The sequence below is a fragment of the Sparus aurata genome, chromosome 21 (genome assembly GCF_900880675.1).
Source record: "Sparus aurata chromosome 21, fSpaAur1.1, whole genome shotgun sequence".
Classification (NCBI taxonomy): domain Eukaryota; kingdom Metazoa; phylum Chordata; class Actinopteri; order Spariformes; family Sparidae; genus Sparus; species Sparus aurata.
Genome location: NC_044207.1, coordinates 22946380 through 22962953, shown reverse-complemented (window position 1 = coordinate 22962953; position 16574 = coordinate 22946380). Strand labels below are relative to the sequence as shown.

Here is a 16574-nt window from a genome sequence, read left to right as displayed (position 1 = left end):
CACCTTCAAACAACACATTAGTACTCATAACTTCTGCTAAAAGCCCACCTGTACAAGTGCCGTCGTTTGGGGTCATCCTCTGTGCTCAGGAAGTATCTGGAAAACATCCGAACATTACTAACAAACGACAAAAAGATATCTGGCAGCACTGGTTTGTTGCCTCAAAATGTCTTACATGAGGTTTCTTTCGTGATTGTAGGCCAAGATTCTGGTGACGTCCCAGTCCCCAGACGTCAGGGACTGCAGTATGTCTGTGCTCGTGTTGGGCTGGAAGAAAACAAAAACACTGAGCACACTGCAGCAAAGCCCTCAGCACAAGGAGAAACGTGCGGCCGCTCACCATGGAGGTGGACATGGAAATGTGGAAAAACTTTCCTCTGCCACCCTGAGGAATCGCTCTTGTGAAGAAGAACTTGTGTCCGTCCTGGGAGAAGAGCGGCGGTTCGTTCTGCAGAGAAGGAGAGACAAACATCTGCTTGTAGCCCAGAACGTGCCTGCAGGGGCTTTTAGACTACCGCATAACAACAGGGATGCAGCGTTTTCATCACGTACCTGTCTGTGCAACCAGCTCTCACTCTCATCTTCATGTTTCTGGGGGAAAAAACAATGAGAGAGAACGAGTCAAATGTCTTCAAGAAAAATGACATGAAAATTAACTTCAGTTCAGTTTACTCAGCTGTAGATCATCATTAGTGCGTATCTGCTGCACCAGAGCGGTGTATGTGGGATTGTCTCACATAAACTGCAGCGCCCATGTTCATTTTGATTAAGGAAGTGAGGTGTTTTAATCACTTTTGGACAACGAAAGAGGTCTAAGGCTCAGAGGAAATGAGCTTTGTCAGACTTACAGGTGAAAATGGAAAAAAGAAAGATCTTAATTAATTAACTAAGTAAACAAACTCTTCCATTTTCATGACTGAATAAACTGATTAAATGAACTGAGCTTAAGAGACAACACAGTTTCATACTGTTTCACTTTGTTTATGTGTGGCGGACCCTGCCATCTTTCTAGCTTCAAACAGTGTTCTGGGGTCCTTATTTTCCTCTGAGAACAGCTTGTTTATTCAGTCATTGATTCAAATAAATATTTCTGAGTTTGTACTATTACCTCATTAAGATTCTAAATATTAGAATAGTGAGTTTGAATCTCCTCTCTGAATCTCTATAGCGCCCCTTTAAGCCACACAGGCGACACTGGTTCACAGGTTTGAATTCATTGTCTGTTTTTTGCTCTTTACAGGGGATCTGACGATGGTGTTAAAACACACACACTATCCCCACATTTATCCTTTAACAAACACAGAATGAACAGTGGCAGCAGACTTCATTATTTGTCAAATAAAAGCTGCTGAATGTTTTTACCTTGATACAGACTCCAGTTGTGGCCTCACACAGTGTCAGGATGGAGTTGTTCTGGGCTCTGTTCAGCCAGTTGACAGCCAGTTTGGTGCTGGTGGCCCATTTCACCATGGTGATATAATATTCCCTCCTGAAACCACAAGGTGAGAGAGAACATCACAACCACTGACAACCTCTGTCTCAGCTACCTGGAGAAAAATGCCCCAGGGAGATATTTATTGCTTGTTACTTTATACTACTGTGGATTTAAACAAGCTTTCTTGCAAAAGTCCTGCATGATTACATCTTGTGTTTTCATGCTGTCCTGTCAAACCAACTAACAGCCGCTGGGCTGTCACTCACCCTATTCGAGGGTCATCAGGTTTCTTCATCACCACTGTGTGCAGGGGACCGTTGAGGCTCACTACTGACAGGTGCACTACAGGGTTTTCCTCCCCAGCCTGCAGGGGCAAACAGGAAGTTACACAGGTCAGCCTGGATTTCAGCTTAAGATAGTGAGGAATTGTACGGAAGCCCTGAGGGGCAAGTGTTTTTATGAACTGCCATCTGGTTGAAATAAAATTGTTTAATCATCAGGATAATCATTCTGAGGTCCATTAATTCTTTTTCCATCTGTGCAAACATGAAAAAAAAAATTCCAGGTGAAAAAAAAAATTCCAGGAGAAAAAAAAATATAATAATATATTTTTCACTAGAAAATGTTTTCAGTTGATTCTACAAGCAAAAAAAATAAAAATATTTTATAATAAATATAATAAATGTAGTCGTTTTTTAAAAAAATGTTCCCTTTGTTTCACACATTTAAAAAAATGTGTGTAAAAATCTACGAGAAAAAATAACAATAAAATATTGATATTTTAGATTAGAGTTAGAAAATGTATCACCAGGAAGAATAAAAATTCTTCACTTGACCCCTCAGGGCTTCCACAGTATTGTTGTCTTTGTTATGTTTAAGGTTGGGTAAAAGTCATCTATCAAAGTCCATCAGTATGGTAGAATATTTAATTTTGTGGCCACACAGGTGGAGCCTAAACAAGCCATGTACACAACAATCACAGATCATCATCTTTTCAGCTGATATTGTTTACAAATGGTTTTTGTCTGACACATCCACCAGTTTGTCTCTCATGTAGTTACTTAATTACCTTCACAGAGGTAACTATAAGTTTCAACCATCGATCTTTTAAAACCCCAGACGGTTGTTTAAAAACATTTAAAAGGCTGTTCTGACATCGTTTTCCCAATCCTCCAAGGCTCCTCTAACCATCTGGATGAAAAAATCTTATGACAGAAGACTTTCCGGTACTATGAGTCTGTTTGTGAATCAAGTCAACGATGGCAATTCGCCAGCTACCTGAGAAGGAAACAGACTCGTAACTTTTGAAACTGATTGAATATCTTTTTTATTGTGCAGCAGATGTAATATTTGTTATCCAGATGTTGACGAGAATCTCTCAAGGATTCTAATAATACAGTCAGAACAGCGGTAAGTGTTTTTATACCACCCTTTGGTTTTGACTAAGTGTGCCGGTTAATTATGTTTTTTTTTTTTTTTTTTACAAGTGATGGGTCCCTCTATGACCCGACTCTGGAAAATAACAACATGAGAGGCACAAACCGGCTCATTACAGAGCAACGTTTCTGGTGTTTCTGACCACCTGGTGAATTTAAGTCTAGTATTCACTCTCTTTTACTTAAGACAAAATGGCAAACTCTCCAGCTGCTAAATACTCCATTTTGTTCACCAGCTAGTCTCTAACTTTGTCTGTCAGCAGTAGCAAATGCAGGACTTGGGAACAGACGCAGATAAGACAAGAGTCAAACGCAGGTACACAAAGGAAGGAAGGCGGCGTCAAACAGACAAAGACAGGAAGTGTAAAGCAAAACAAGACACATGACGGAGAAACTTTCAAAATAAACAGAAAACAGCTAAATTGAAACCCCACAACAGAGACTTGCCTTCGGGTAGTGGTACTCTTGGCTGGCGGGGTAAGGTGCTCCTGTGAAAAAGGGAACTTCCATCCTCGGCACCAGCGTGTCGTTGATGGTCATGTAGGCGAGACGCAGCCCGTCTGGAGACCACCAGTGGGCGACCTGGGTCTGCAGGATCTCCTCTGTGAAACAGGACAAGCACATTTAAAGTGAAGTTTCATACTAGTGTATTTCTATTTTTTGGCCTGTTTGTTGTTTCCCGTTTTCTTATGTTTTTTTTATGTGTGTTTGGTTGTTATTCTGCACTGAAGCCCTGTGGGAACACAATGTTGCTCCCCTGTACACTGAGCACTGTATATGGAGAGAATGACAATAAATTCTACAGTGTCTTCGTCAATGACTTTGGGCTTTCCCCCTTAAAATTATTCAGCAAGACAGTCCTCACATCCACACAAAAATCCATAGTTAAAAAAAAAAAAACTGTTGGCTCCTGAGAATGGACACATTTGGCCCTACGAAGTCTCTAAAATGTGATGAGTCACATAAAGATTTGACATCCTTACACCTGTGTGCAGTTGTATTTCATAAGTCTGACACTGATAACATTGTTTCCAATATGTCACCATTTCAACAGCAACTTGTTATTTATGGTGCCTGTGAGAAAAATGAATGAATATTTATATCTATTAATATTCTCAAAAGTCTAAAATCCAAAAACATGAAGCCAGAGGATGTCTTCCTTCTTCCTTCCTGTCTAAAAGTGCAGAAATACATCCTCCTGAGGAGAATGTGATTATTGTGACAGGTAAAGAACACTTTCCCTCCCTATTCAGTCTTTGTTTGTTTTCAGCAGTGACTTTCATCCAGCAGGGGGCAGAAGAGCTCTATGAAAAGCACACAGTTCACACTCCACTGTATCTACATGCAGCCTTTTCCTGACAAAAATGATGAGTTCAACCTTGATGTGATGATTTGTCAGGCTATGATTATTTTTTCTTCACGTTACCGTGAATTGAAAAGGGTGATGGTGAGTAAAGGACACTATTCAGCGTTGGGTTCTCAACATTTCATCGAGTTTTTCGTTGCAAGGCCAACAAGTTTGCTGTAGCGCAGCAGGATTTTTCAAGGCCTGTGCCCACAGAACATCAGGCAGCACAATTTCTCTGAAGGCTGGAGCCTCAAATAAAAACTCCTGGCATCATCCGTCATTCTGCAAATCATGGAGATGTTCAGAGTTTGTACATATCATGTACCATATCATCATTCTTACGCTGCATGTCATATCACGTTTACATTACATGTATATGAGCTGACTTTCATGTCATGTAAAGGGAAGTGAGCAAGATGGCTGCCAAGCAAAAGACCATTATTCAAGGGACCATTTCAACATTTGCATGAAACCATCGGATATTTTCACAAGATGTCGGGACATTTTCCATCTGTGTAAATGGCTTTTGTTCATATTTACACATCACTGTATCGGCTGTTAGAGGCAAACAGTCGTCTACACCTCCATCCGCTGGAGAAAAGACACATAAACCCACATTTATCTCAACAGATAAGTCTTAAAACAGACACACAAATCCACAAACACACATGTTGCATTCTTGTTAAATCAATTGCTTTCATCTCCAACACCTCCCAGACGCACTGCTCCACAGGAAACATTCATCCCAACTTCAATCCCATGACTTTCGCTGTGTTTAATCTCTCAATCTCAAAGTCAGAGCACGTGTTTGCTGATGCATTATTATGACAAGTGAGGGAATAATTATTAGCTCTGATCAACATCAAAGACTCAATGATAAGAATAATTATCATTGTTCAAACCCACAGGACTTCATTTGAGATTTTTTGTTTGGATCTCAGTGAGTTTATTTGACGCACAAGTTCTTTAGCCCAACAAGTATTCCATTTGATGTGATGGCATGTTTGGTTTGAATAATCCAACAATGACTGCAGGATTTACTGTAACTAAAAAACAAGTTATATATGGCACCTTCATCTGTGTGTAAAAACCGTATTCCCCAATATTCAAGGCAGAAAAAAAACGAAACAAAAAATGTTGTAAATTGAAGATTGCGACACTACAATTCCCATGAGATCACCTGTTTTACTTCTTTATCACAGACAGCTCACAGCACTACGATGGAAACATTTGCTGCTTATAGGTAGTGGAACTTAAAAATACCTGAGAGAAACAAAGCTGCCTCACCTTGAACCGTATTCATACAACTTTTTTGAAACCGAGTCCCCTGAACAATACAGAACAAACTGTGCATGTAAGACATACTGTGAGTTCCATGACAGACAGTGATAAATCCATGAAACAACATGACAAACATATCTTCAGCAGTGGAAATGGATTACTTCTTTCATGTCATGTTCTGTGTCTATTACAAAGAAATAATCCCATTAACAAAAGACTGATTACAGCCGACCCTAAAGCTCTTCATGCACTGTCACAGAATTCCTCCCTGAATAACTGGCATTTTGCAATTACATAACATAATTACACTGCAATTATTATCCCAAACCACCTTCTGGGTGAGTCCAAAATCAATAACCACAGCAGAAATCCCCACTAACTAAACAAGAAACCTATAAATTTCGATTACAAATGATTGTACGGTGGATAAACATGGCGGCGCATCCGTAAACAAAGCCATATCTAAGTGGGGTGTAATTGGAAGGTCTGTCTCACATATGCAGTAATCAGAAAATGTCTCATATTTAATTACAAGTATGCAAGGCTTTTTGAACATCTGCTGAGTGAGACTGCAGCGCTGCAGACATGAATTAATTAAAATTTGCCTGAACACAAAGATGAGCTATGGTGAAGTCTACGGGAGGAGGGGCACTGAATCGTATCCAGCTGTGCCGTTTCAAACAGAATCAGGCCCCCAAACAGGCCTCCAGGTGGGGGCAGGTGTCAAGAGATCGCATCTAAACGGTCTTCATCTCTACTGGGAGTGTTTCTCGTGGTTCATTCAGGGCTATGTGGCTCCAATTTACAGAGGTTGTAATTAATAAAAATACTTCCACAGCTGATCACATAGCTATTTGCATATGAGAGGAGTGACAAAAACACAAGCATTTTTAACTTCTCTCAGCTTATTGTTTTGGTTTTCGGACTAAGTTAGCTGCTAGCTGAGGTGAACATGTACTGAAGACAGACCTAGCAGTCTGCAACTTATCCAGCTTCAAAGCAAAAAGTGCTTAGATTTATTAGGAGTGTTTCCTTATTTACGGAAAATTTGAATTATTATTTTTTTCAACAAAAATGGCCGTAAAAAATCTACTGCAGCAAGTTAGCAACTAGCTGGCAAACAAGGCTTTTAGATAGACTTAGCAGTTAGCCATTTAGCCATTTAACAGCAAGAGAAAATGCAATGATTTAATAAGGATGTTTGTTTACTTAATGGCAAGTAAAAATACACGTGTTTTCACCAAAAATACCACCAAAGTAAGTAGCTAACAAACATAAGGCCTTCAGAAATACCTAGCTGTTAGCACATTAGCCAGCATTAAACACAGCCCTGCTGGAAAAACCAGCATAGACCAGCTCCAAAACCAGCACCAAAACACAACATATGCTGGCCTATGCTGTTTTTTCCAGCAGGGAACAGCCAGAGCAACGACCAGCTGAACTAAGTCTGAATGTTTGCTAACTTACTTGAAAGCCACCTGACCAGCACCAAACAGCAGAGAGAGAAAGTTAGCAACTAGCCGCTGCGCATGAGGCCTTAGGATACACCTGGCAGTTAGCAAATTAGCCAGCTAAAATGAAATGACACAGCAAGAGCAACAACTGCTTGAATTCATATTGTTTTGAAGTCCTGGAACTAAAACAAAAAAGGATCATAACATATAAAAACAATAATAAATACAATGATATTTCTGGATTCAGGGTGATATTTGTGTGTGTGCAAATTGTAATAATCTCTCTCTCTTTTTTTTCTTTTTTTTACCAAGAACGGTGAAGTCGCTTGTTTTGGGCTTGTTTTCATAGGCCCGCTTGCTTGTTTCTCTCACGATATCTGGCAACACTGGTTACCACTGCCCTCAAGTTATGAAATATCAGTGAAGGTGGGTTTCAAGGTAAATCCTGGCGCTATTGCACACAATGATATGGCAAAGACCTTCAACTGTAACACCACAATGCCTCTGAGCACCGAGCAAGGTCTGGGAAGAAATGGTTGTCCGAGTTTGCTTTGGAAGACCTCGACCCCGCCCCGTCTAATGACTTTTAAATGGAACAGGAACGGCGACTGCGAGCCAGACTTCATCGCCCGCCATCACAGCCCGACCTCTAAACTAAGTGTACGCTCTTGCGGCTGAATGGTGGTAAGTTCCTGCGAGGCTCCAAAATCTTGTTGAAAGCCTTCCCAAGAGGACTGATAGGGCGTAACAAGAGTATGTACACGTAGGTGACTTTGTTTGCTGGCGTCTTACCTTCATACAGCCAGTCAGCGAGGCCATTGAAGACGATTCTCTCTTTACCGGTGGAAACCAGGCGGATCGCTCGGCTCTCCACTGTTGCTCTGTAGTAGATGTTGTTTTCAAATATGAAGATCTGGACAGAGAAGGAGAGCAGGAGAGCCGTCATTAATCTCTGTGTCCACAGTATGTGGCCTGGAATCGTTGTGTGTATCGCTTGGCTCACATCTGACTTTCCATTTTCTGCAGTGCAATGCTGAGAATACTTTTTCCTCACAGCCTCTCACATCGCACACAGCATGCCAAACCCACCTGTGGCTTCTCGTCACAACCTGACTCCATCTTAATCCAGATGGACACACATCTACCCGCTGAACGACACTCACAAGCTAATACAGTCCCAGTCAACACCTGCCGTAAGCACTGTATTAACGGATATTTGCCTAATTACAATTCTAGCTGGATTCCTGTCCTCTCCAAGGCTGTATGAAACCATTACTGTTGCTAATCAAGGCGCTGGAGCTGACTGAGGCCCTGCAGGTACACACACACACACACACACACACACACACACACACACACACACACACACACACACACACACACACACACACACACACACACACACATCCTCAAAGTCATACACAAGCACTCCATTTCCTTCCCCGTCTGTTTATTAAGACATTATGCTGCCTGCTGTGGGAGTGTGAGGGCTGAGCTAAGCCGCGGGTTCGACTGTTGATTTAAGCCCCTCGGCGCCAACGATAGCATCGCCTGAGGGAATTAAGACGGACTGCTGGCAGATGAGTGTGTGACACTTTAAAAACCCTCCGTCAACCCACTCCAGTATTTTTTGCTGCTTCGTTCGCCTTGTGCCAGCACGAGGGAGATGAATGTGGGATTGATTTGTATCTGAAGCTCAGGCTGTGTTGGTGTGACCAGGCTGTCGGCTGAAACCTCCTTCAGCTGAACCTAAGCCTCTAGAATCAGAAAAATAGAAGAGAGAGGACTCCTTTTGCTCTCATCCGCGGCTGCTGTTGAGAAAATCAAAATTTTATATTGAGGGGGATCAACATCTGAGGAAAACAGATCAATGCACAGGCTGTGTAGAGCAAAGAAAGCCAGTTGGCGAATGTTGCAAGGCCCGCCACGGGACAGAAAGGAAAATCACAGGCAGCTTTCAAAGACTCACATAAAAATTGAATTCTCAGTATTCTAATTATTGTGAATTACACCTAGCGCCAAAGTAATATTAACACGAAAATGACTAGATGAGATACATAAAGCCTCCAGGTTCAAAGGGGCTTGCCGTCAGCAGAAGAACCCAGTACAGCATTTAGCGGTAATTGATCCTAAACGGCCTCTGAATACTGGAATAATTAAGCGAAGCAGGTGGCAATCTCTTGACTTCTGCTCACTCGTTCGGCGACTTTTGCCAAACTTCAAGGGATTCAGATGAGAGAAGATAGAGAGAATAGGCGAAGAGGCGAGAGAATAGTCATTTCAAATGGGTGGAGGGATGAAAGTGGCAACATCAAAGATACCTGTGAAGCTCCATCAGCGGGGTGTCTCGTGTGTGTGTGTGTGTGTGTGTGTGTGCATGCGTGTTTTTTTTACTTTCGCCGGTTTCATATATTCATTTCATTCTTCCCTTTGCTTCTCCCCCTCCACCTCCTCCTCCTCTCTGTCAATATAACCTCTTTGTCAGGTGTGTGTTTGTGTGTGTGTGTGTCCCACTGATTGCTTTGTCACGGTAGAGTAATTGCTCGCTGTTTAATGAGGAGAGCGGCGCAGGATTCATCTCCCTTCTCCTCTTACTGTACGTATGACGCCTCACTGCACACAGCCACACCGCCACAAACTCTCACACACACGCCTCTCATCTTTTTGTGTGCTGATGAAGTGCTCGATGATGAATTGCCCCAATTCTGATCAACTCCAAAAATCTTTACACTCAGAAACCTAGAGGGGGGGAGAGAAAACAAGTCCAACATTGGTGGGTCGGACGGAGACAAAACACCAGAGCTTATCTCATTTTTCTCGAATAACCTGAGCTGTTCATTAAACCAAACACGGAGCGACAGTAACAACAGTCAGGTATTACCATATGCAAATTAACCTGCTTTCTTTTTTCTTTTTTTTTCCTCGGGCAGGCACATTTCTCAACGCACACCCGAAATGTTAATATTTCCTCACAGCGATGTCTCTGTAATTTAAGCAAATGATATGATAAGAACAATTACGGAGGAAGAGAAAGCTTTGAAGTGATAGCTGATGAAACACTGCGCCGTCTGTTGTCTGAGCACCGCAATCCAAACAGAAACTAATTTAAAGTCAACATGGACTACCGCATTAGGGGAGATAACACAACAGAAAAAGATTACCAGTGCTTGGGTCAATTGCACTTTTAAGCTTATTATAGGGTATGGCTGTCATTATTCAACATTATGTCAACAAATCGCATGAAAAGCCCAAAACTAACAAGTGTTTAGTTTGCTTTCTTCCACTCAGCTCTAAACGCAATGGTTTTAATGCAGAAAAGGCAAAATACAGTGCTTGGCACTGTAGCTATTAGCCAATGTTTCTAACGCAGGAGTAGACAGTATGTTTGTTTGTTCAAGGACTATTTTCAGCGGTGAATGAATACACACTTGGTGCACTAGTGAGTTTTTAAGAAGCAGGAGAGGAATAAGGGGGATCAACTCGAAACAAACCATAGTGCCCATGTTCATGGTGATGGAGAAACATGTCCACCTGTAGAACTGTGTGGTGTTTTCCATTTGAGAAAACAGTGGAGGTCAACAGCACAGAGGAGAGAGCTATATCAAGCTTCCAGAGCTTCTTTCCATGGACCATAATAGAACTGCAAACCTCATTCTTTGAAAAAATAAATGTGTTTTTCTTCTTCTTCCTCAGGCTAAATGTTTGAGCTTCACTGTGCTGAATGATGCATGTGCAGAGTTTGGCACTAGAAGGCTGTTTTCATGTGAATCTACTGAAAGTGTAAATTCTCTCTGTGTTCACTGAGTAACTTTTTTTGAAAGAAGTGGTCCTATGAGCATGTTTTGTGACATCACAAATAGTTCGGAAGTCAATTCTGGTCTGATATTCAGCGTACACAAGAGTGATGTGCAAACCTGACACTGAGAATGGTCTTTATAGTGAAGTAGGAGACACCAAGTGTCCAACAGTTAAAATTCCGAACATCCATTTATTTATTTTTTGTTAGGAGGAAGGAGATTTTAAAGATCCCATATTATACTGTCTTTCATCAATTTCACACAGCTGTTAGAGGTCCAACAACACTGTATTCGAAATGTATTGCCCCAAACCCATCCGTGGTCCTGAATTTCAGCTGTCTAAAAGTTGCTCTACTGAGCTCTACTGAGAGCAGGCTGTTTCTTTGCTTGCACCTGCTTACGCTAGCCGTAGCATGCACTAATGTTTACGGTAGATGTAACGCTATGGCTTGCTGAGAAGCTGTCGTTCAACTATACCAGTTTGACCCAGAATCAGACCCAGAGGGAGAGGCTCCTGAAGAAGTACAGACTCTGCAGCTGCAGCAGGACGTTTCAGAATGGTTAGTGTGTCTGAATATGTTACTTAGTTTGTTCGTATGTGTTGTTACAGTTACTACCATGTAGCTTATGCTAGCTCCTGCTAACGGTAAAGATAACTTATAGTTCTTCGGCAACTGTAAACGTGGTGACACTTAGCTGTGGCTCGGATGCAGTTGCTGGGTCCGGTATGGGTGGGACTGATCCTCTTACGAGGGTCAGTATCGAGGCAAAGCCAGCTTTGTACTGACCCTCGTTACTGAAGCAGTCCAACGTGAAGTGGTTGGCACATGTACAAACTAACACGAACCATAGCCGGCACGTTGTCATTAAAAATGAAACGCAACCACTGTCTCTTCTGTTGTTCTGTAGCTGGGACTTGTTGATTTTTACAACCAACAAAAGAGCAATTTGCGTGACTAGCTCTGAGCGACCACATTGCAAAACATTGCTATCTTACCACTGGACACACCGAACTTCACCTCGGGGATGAACTCTCCAAGAAGGGGCAGTGGTTTCACGCAGAGGAGGCCGGCCTACAAACATCTCTCCTTTCGTTACGTAAAGACAGGAACTGAATCTGAACAGCCTGCAGGAGCACCGTTTTACCAGTGGGTGGGCTGCAGAGACCATGCAGGACTCATTTGCTTTCCTCATTCTGGGAGTTGGCAGGCTCAGGGAGGACCAGCTTATATATGTAGAGACGAGAGAAAACGTGTTTTTCATAATATGGGACCTTTAACAAAATAGATGATTAAATTATGAAATTAAAAAGATGAGTATCTGACATACATTTTAGAACATCTGTCTGTAGGGGATCTTTAATAATGAACATCAAGCAATTAAGCATCTGAACAGGGTGATAGATAACTACAGGCTATGTGGTTTTTGACCTGAGGCCTTGTTACAAACCACTGTTGCAAAAATAAAACAGATTTCTAATGTGACAACGTTATGATTAAGGTTTGGTTACAGGTTAGGACAGCCCAATCGGCAGAAACAAAACTGTGTGTACATTTCTGAAAACCACGGATATGTTGCAACTTTACGCTTCGTTTTGATCAATTTTCAGTTTCATGTTGTGACAATGCTGTGTTTATGGTTTGTACAAGTTTAGGCACAAAAAAAACGTGTTAAGGATAAGGAGAAGATCTTGTTTTGTCTTGTTTTGTCTGCTACAAATACAGCAGGAGATCAGGACTTCTGTTAAAAATATCCAGCGTTGACACTCGCACATGTTGAAACGCTGTCTCGAACCATGCTCAGGGGCTAGTGGCTCAACACCACCGCTATCCCCTCACACAATGTAAACATGTCCATATGTGTTATATGACATCTACAAATGTGAAAGCATGAGTTGCAGAAATGTTTTCTACCAAACTCAGGAACATTTTGTTGTTTTTGGTAAAATAACTGCTTAATTCAACACATTTGTCTTAATAGGCGACATTCTGTTCTATTCTAATCCACTGCTTCTGCAGACTCTCCAACAACGTAACACGACTGAGCCCGTTTGCTCCTGATGGATAAGTGTCATTATGCCTCTGGTGCACATAAGGTGTTTGGTAATGGGTATTTGCCAAAGGACTTTGACGTTTTTCTCGGAAGTTCATTTAAAATTTGAAATTATGTTTTACTGAGTCACTTTACTGGTACTGCTGCAAATATGATAGCTTGAACTACTCTAATTATTTTTCTCTCTTTAAGCTCTAAAAACTGCAATGAACACAAACTGAAAACGGCTATTTTGTTTGCATAATTGGACATCAACTGGTGCATTTTATAAAATCTGTTCACACACACACACACACACACACACACACACAAACACACACACACACTTTAGTCAGTGCCATGTGTCTTCTCCCCCCGAGCAACCCCAGACTGCCCAACCTTCGGGTTGTGCCACCGAGATGCCATCTGCCACTGTGGCTCTCACCAGCGCATGTGTTGTCACAAAGTTGTCAAACTGAAAATTATTTGACTGCACAGCGATGCTCATCCAGGTCAAATGAAGGAGAGTTTGCCCAGGAACCCCTTAAAGCGGCCATTACACATAATATAAACCTCTTATTCCCATAACATCTATCTGTTCCACTAGAAATGGCTACTCTGCCTCGTCTGCGATGCCAGCCTGGTACTGACAGATCTCCACTGGTGTGAGTAAGCTCCAGGGTTCGGCCTCCTTACCAACTGCTGGCCTCGAGGTCCCCATCCGGCAAATTTCAGGACAGCTTCATGCACTTCAGGGGGATTCAGAGGCCAAGTTTCCCTGTGGAGACAACACATGAATGAAGAAGCAATGCGGTATCTGCCTCGGCTGCATGTACAATGCGCAGTCAGAGCAAGGAAGTCGTGTGTTTTTTTGGCTTGTTCCCTCACTGTAGGCTTCATCAATCATCCACATCCTTTTTTTAGCACAGGCTGACTTTGCTTTGCTTCACCACAAATACGGAACAGTGGGGACATAAGCAGACAAAGATGGATGAAAGGCTAAAAAAACAGGCCAGGTATAATGCACAAACTAAACTGAACTTAAATGCGTTCCAACAAAGGGGGGAGCAAAAGCAGGTAAATGGGGTGGACATCAATGAGCTGTATCATGAGGTCAGGCCAGGGACATTGTATTGTCCAGTCACAGATCAGAGAGAGGAACAAGGGAGACACACAGATAATGAGAGAAAAACACAACAGAGGTGGCTCTTACTGTGTCACAAGGCTGTAAATAATGTACTTGGCCTCATAGGAGTGTTGGTAGATCTGCAGAGAGAAACCACATCACAGTTAAAGAGGGACAACTTGAAGATGACACAACGCGAGGTAGCACTCGAAATCGTCTCTCACCAGTTTCACTTCAAAGGCAAACAGCACATGCTGCAGATCCGGAGACACTTGGTACTTGGCAGCTCTGGATCTGTCCTGGATGGGATCAAAAACAAACTGGCAGTCGTAACACACCCAGTACAGCAGCAGTGGAGGGTGTACCTGCTGCTCTTGAAGTATTAATGCCGGAGCAAGATGATACTCACAAACAGCTGGCTCGGCACGATGACAGTCGTCTCCTTCGTGTCAACGTTGAGCTTGACAACATCTCCATCCCCGGTGCGATACAGCAGCTCATTGTCTGTAGACAACAAATAAAAAGCAACCATCAGAGACAAAGATGGTGGAAACTGTACCAAGACAGAGTTTCTATTCTTACTGCACGGTGCCTTTGTAGACAGATTCACCATGATGTGCTTATAACAACCACTTCTGGGTTGACGTGGCATTGCAGAGATATGTGACATCAGCCAACTTGTTTATTGTCATTTTCATCGGTAACTGTAATATGAAAAAATCTATAGTGCAATAGTCAACAACAGCAACATCTAACCGCTGGCTGCACTAATGGCTAGTTTAGGGTGAACTCATACTGTCATTTTCTTTATTCTGTTTCCTAACAGGTGAATCTGAAGTTATTTTTTATATTAGATATAAAAGCATCAAACTGTCATAGTTTTGGGGTTCAGTATTGTTATTTCCTGTTTTATGTTGAAAGACTCCTCATGTGTGGTGTTTTGCTTTACATTTCCTATCTTTGTCTGTTTCCCACCTGTTTTTTTTTTGTGTTTCAGGAAACACTTTTCCCTCACTCTTCGTCAGTTTGTCTGCTTGTTCTACATCTCTTGCCTGGTCCTGTATTTGCTCCTGGCATATCCCCACCATTGCAGCTTTTATTCATCGTGGTTTTCCGGTTTGTTCTAAGCTTGGATTCTCACCAGCCTGAATTTTGTTCTTTGGATTTCAGCTTTATTTCACTAAAAGCTCAATTTCAGTTTCTTACCCTGCTTTGGTGTCGCGCACACACAAGCCTTTTGATGACTTTGCAATTAGACTTCTATATAACTAGATAGCTAATCACCGTGCATGTTTAAGGAACAGCAACAGTGGTCACAATTCAACAAGCGTGACTGGGATCAACACAAAGTCAAACAGTTAAAACTAACCCTCGCTGATCTGCCTAATGTTGGCTTGTTTGCTAACTGCTACATATATCATACACACAGTAAAAGAGTCTTTTAATTTGTACAGGCGGCGCTCAGAACAGTGTGTCTGCCCAGTGGTATGCTGTTGTCCTTGTCATTCTGCTGTACAGGCAAACAAAACAGTCTCATCTTTTAATGGGAAGATTCCATTGAACGCCAGAGTTTCTCTCTCTGGTTACCACTGCAATAAAATCCAGTGTTTTGAAAGCTTAACTACGGGATTTTGGTTGTGCATCTTTTGTAATCAACGCAAACTCTATTTTATAGAGAGAAGATTGGGTTTTATAACTCAGAGATGTCCTCACAGGCATGTCAAATCCGGTGTCTTGTGTTGAAACATAAACATTTTATCTAAAAAATGTACTGTTACAGCCATGACACCCGAGCCAAATTAATTGGCACCTGTTGACAGTGCAGTGAAATTGGCTGTTTTTAGTGTTTTGGCCAGATTTTCTTTTGTGTGGACACACACATGACTTGAAAATGTCGGTGCATACAGAGAGTTCCAGATGGAAACTATGATTTTTTTTCCTGAGAAGATCTGCTCACAGTGTTATAAATAGGGGTGACCGTGACTCAGTCACCAAGGATACGTGCTTTTGTTGTCTAGAACAAAGGTTGACTGAGCTATAGTTGTTGACACCTAATGTTCATTGTTAGACAAAATATTACCCCGTTGGATCTCACAAACACGACTGTGTCAGACAGACACCAGCAGCTCTTTGTTTCAGAGTTCGGTCTGAAGGTTGAATCATTTGTCTTTGGATGTGAGTCTACTGTGAGAAACTCAGAGGTGAGTCCAAAGACTACTGAGGCAAGCGGTGATCAAAGAGCAACAGGGATCAATTACGGACTCCTGTGAATGAAGCCCACAAAATATTGATGAGGACTACTGAAGTGTGAGGTTGTCCCATCGGCTTTCTTATCAGAAGGTCATTAGCACCAAATGGGACTTGATTGCATTAACTTAGCTGACAAGATGCAATGTCACACAATTGATTGCCCGGGTTTCATCAGGTGCTGAGGACGTTTTCATCATGGTCGTGAGCGAAGGGCACAGAAACTTAACTAATTATATGTTAATAAGGCTGTAATGTAAGTAATTAGGGGAGCAGTCTCCACAATGGAACAAAAGGACAGATGTAAGGTCGTAGCGTGTCTGTCACACAAGCCAGAGACAGAAGTCTGCATGTGCGCAGCTTGTAATGTGAATTTATTTATAGATGCTGCTGCATTCAGATGTATACAATAAGTCAGC

General features: G+C 42.0%; 1 protein-coding gene across 6 annotated transcripts in view; it reads right to left on the bottom strand.

Annotated features, from left to right (window-relative positions):
* Positions 1-16574, bottom strand: part of LOC115573062 (dipeptidyl aminopeptidase-like protein 6) — a 93889-nt gene that overhangs the window by 7491 nt on the left and 69824 nt on the right. For all 6 annotated transcript variants that reach the window (XM_030403676.1, XM_030403677.1, XM_030403674.1 and 3 more), the window contains 12 exons: positions 14318-14412; positions 14133-14207; positions 13996-14048; positions 13479-13560; positions 7747-7867; positions 3319-3473; positions 1702-1799; positions 1363-1489; positions 553-591; positions 341-448; positions 176-267; positions 49-96 (listed from right to left, as the gene is read on the bottom strand). In XM_030403676.1, coding sequence (XP_030259536.1) covers positions 49-96; positions 176-267; positions 341-448; positions 553-591; positions 1363-1489; positions 1702-1799; positions 3319-3473; positions 7747-7867; positions 13479-13560; positions 13996-14048; positions 14133-14207; positions 14318-14412 — 1093 coding nt within the window. The remainder of the gene's footprint in view (positions 1-48; positions 97-175; positions 268-340; positions 449-552; positions 592-1362; positions 1490-1701; positions 1800-3318; positions 3474-7746; positions 7868-13478; positions 13561-13995; positions 14049-14132; positions 14208-14317; positions 14413-16574) is intronic.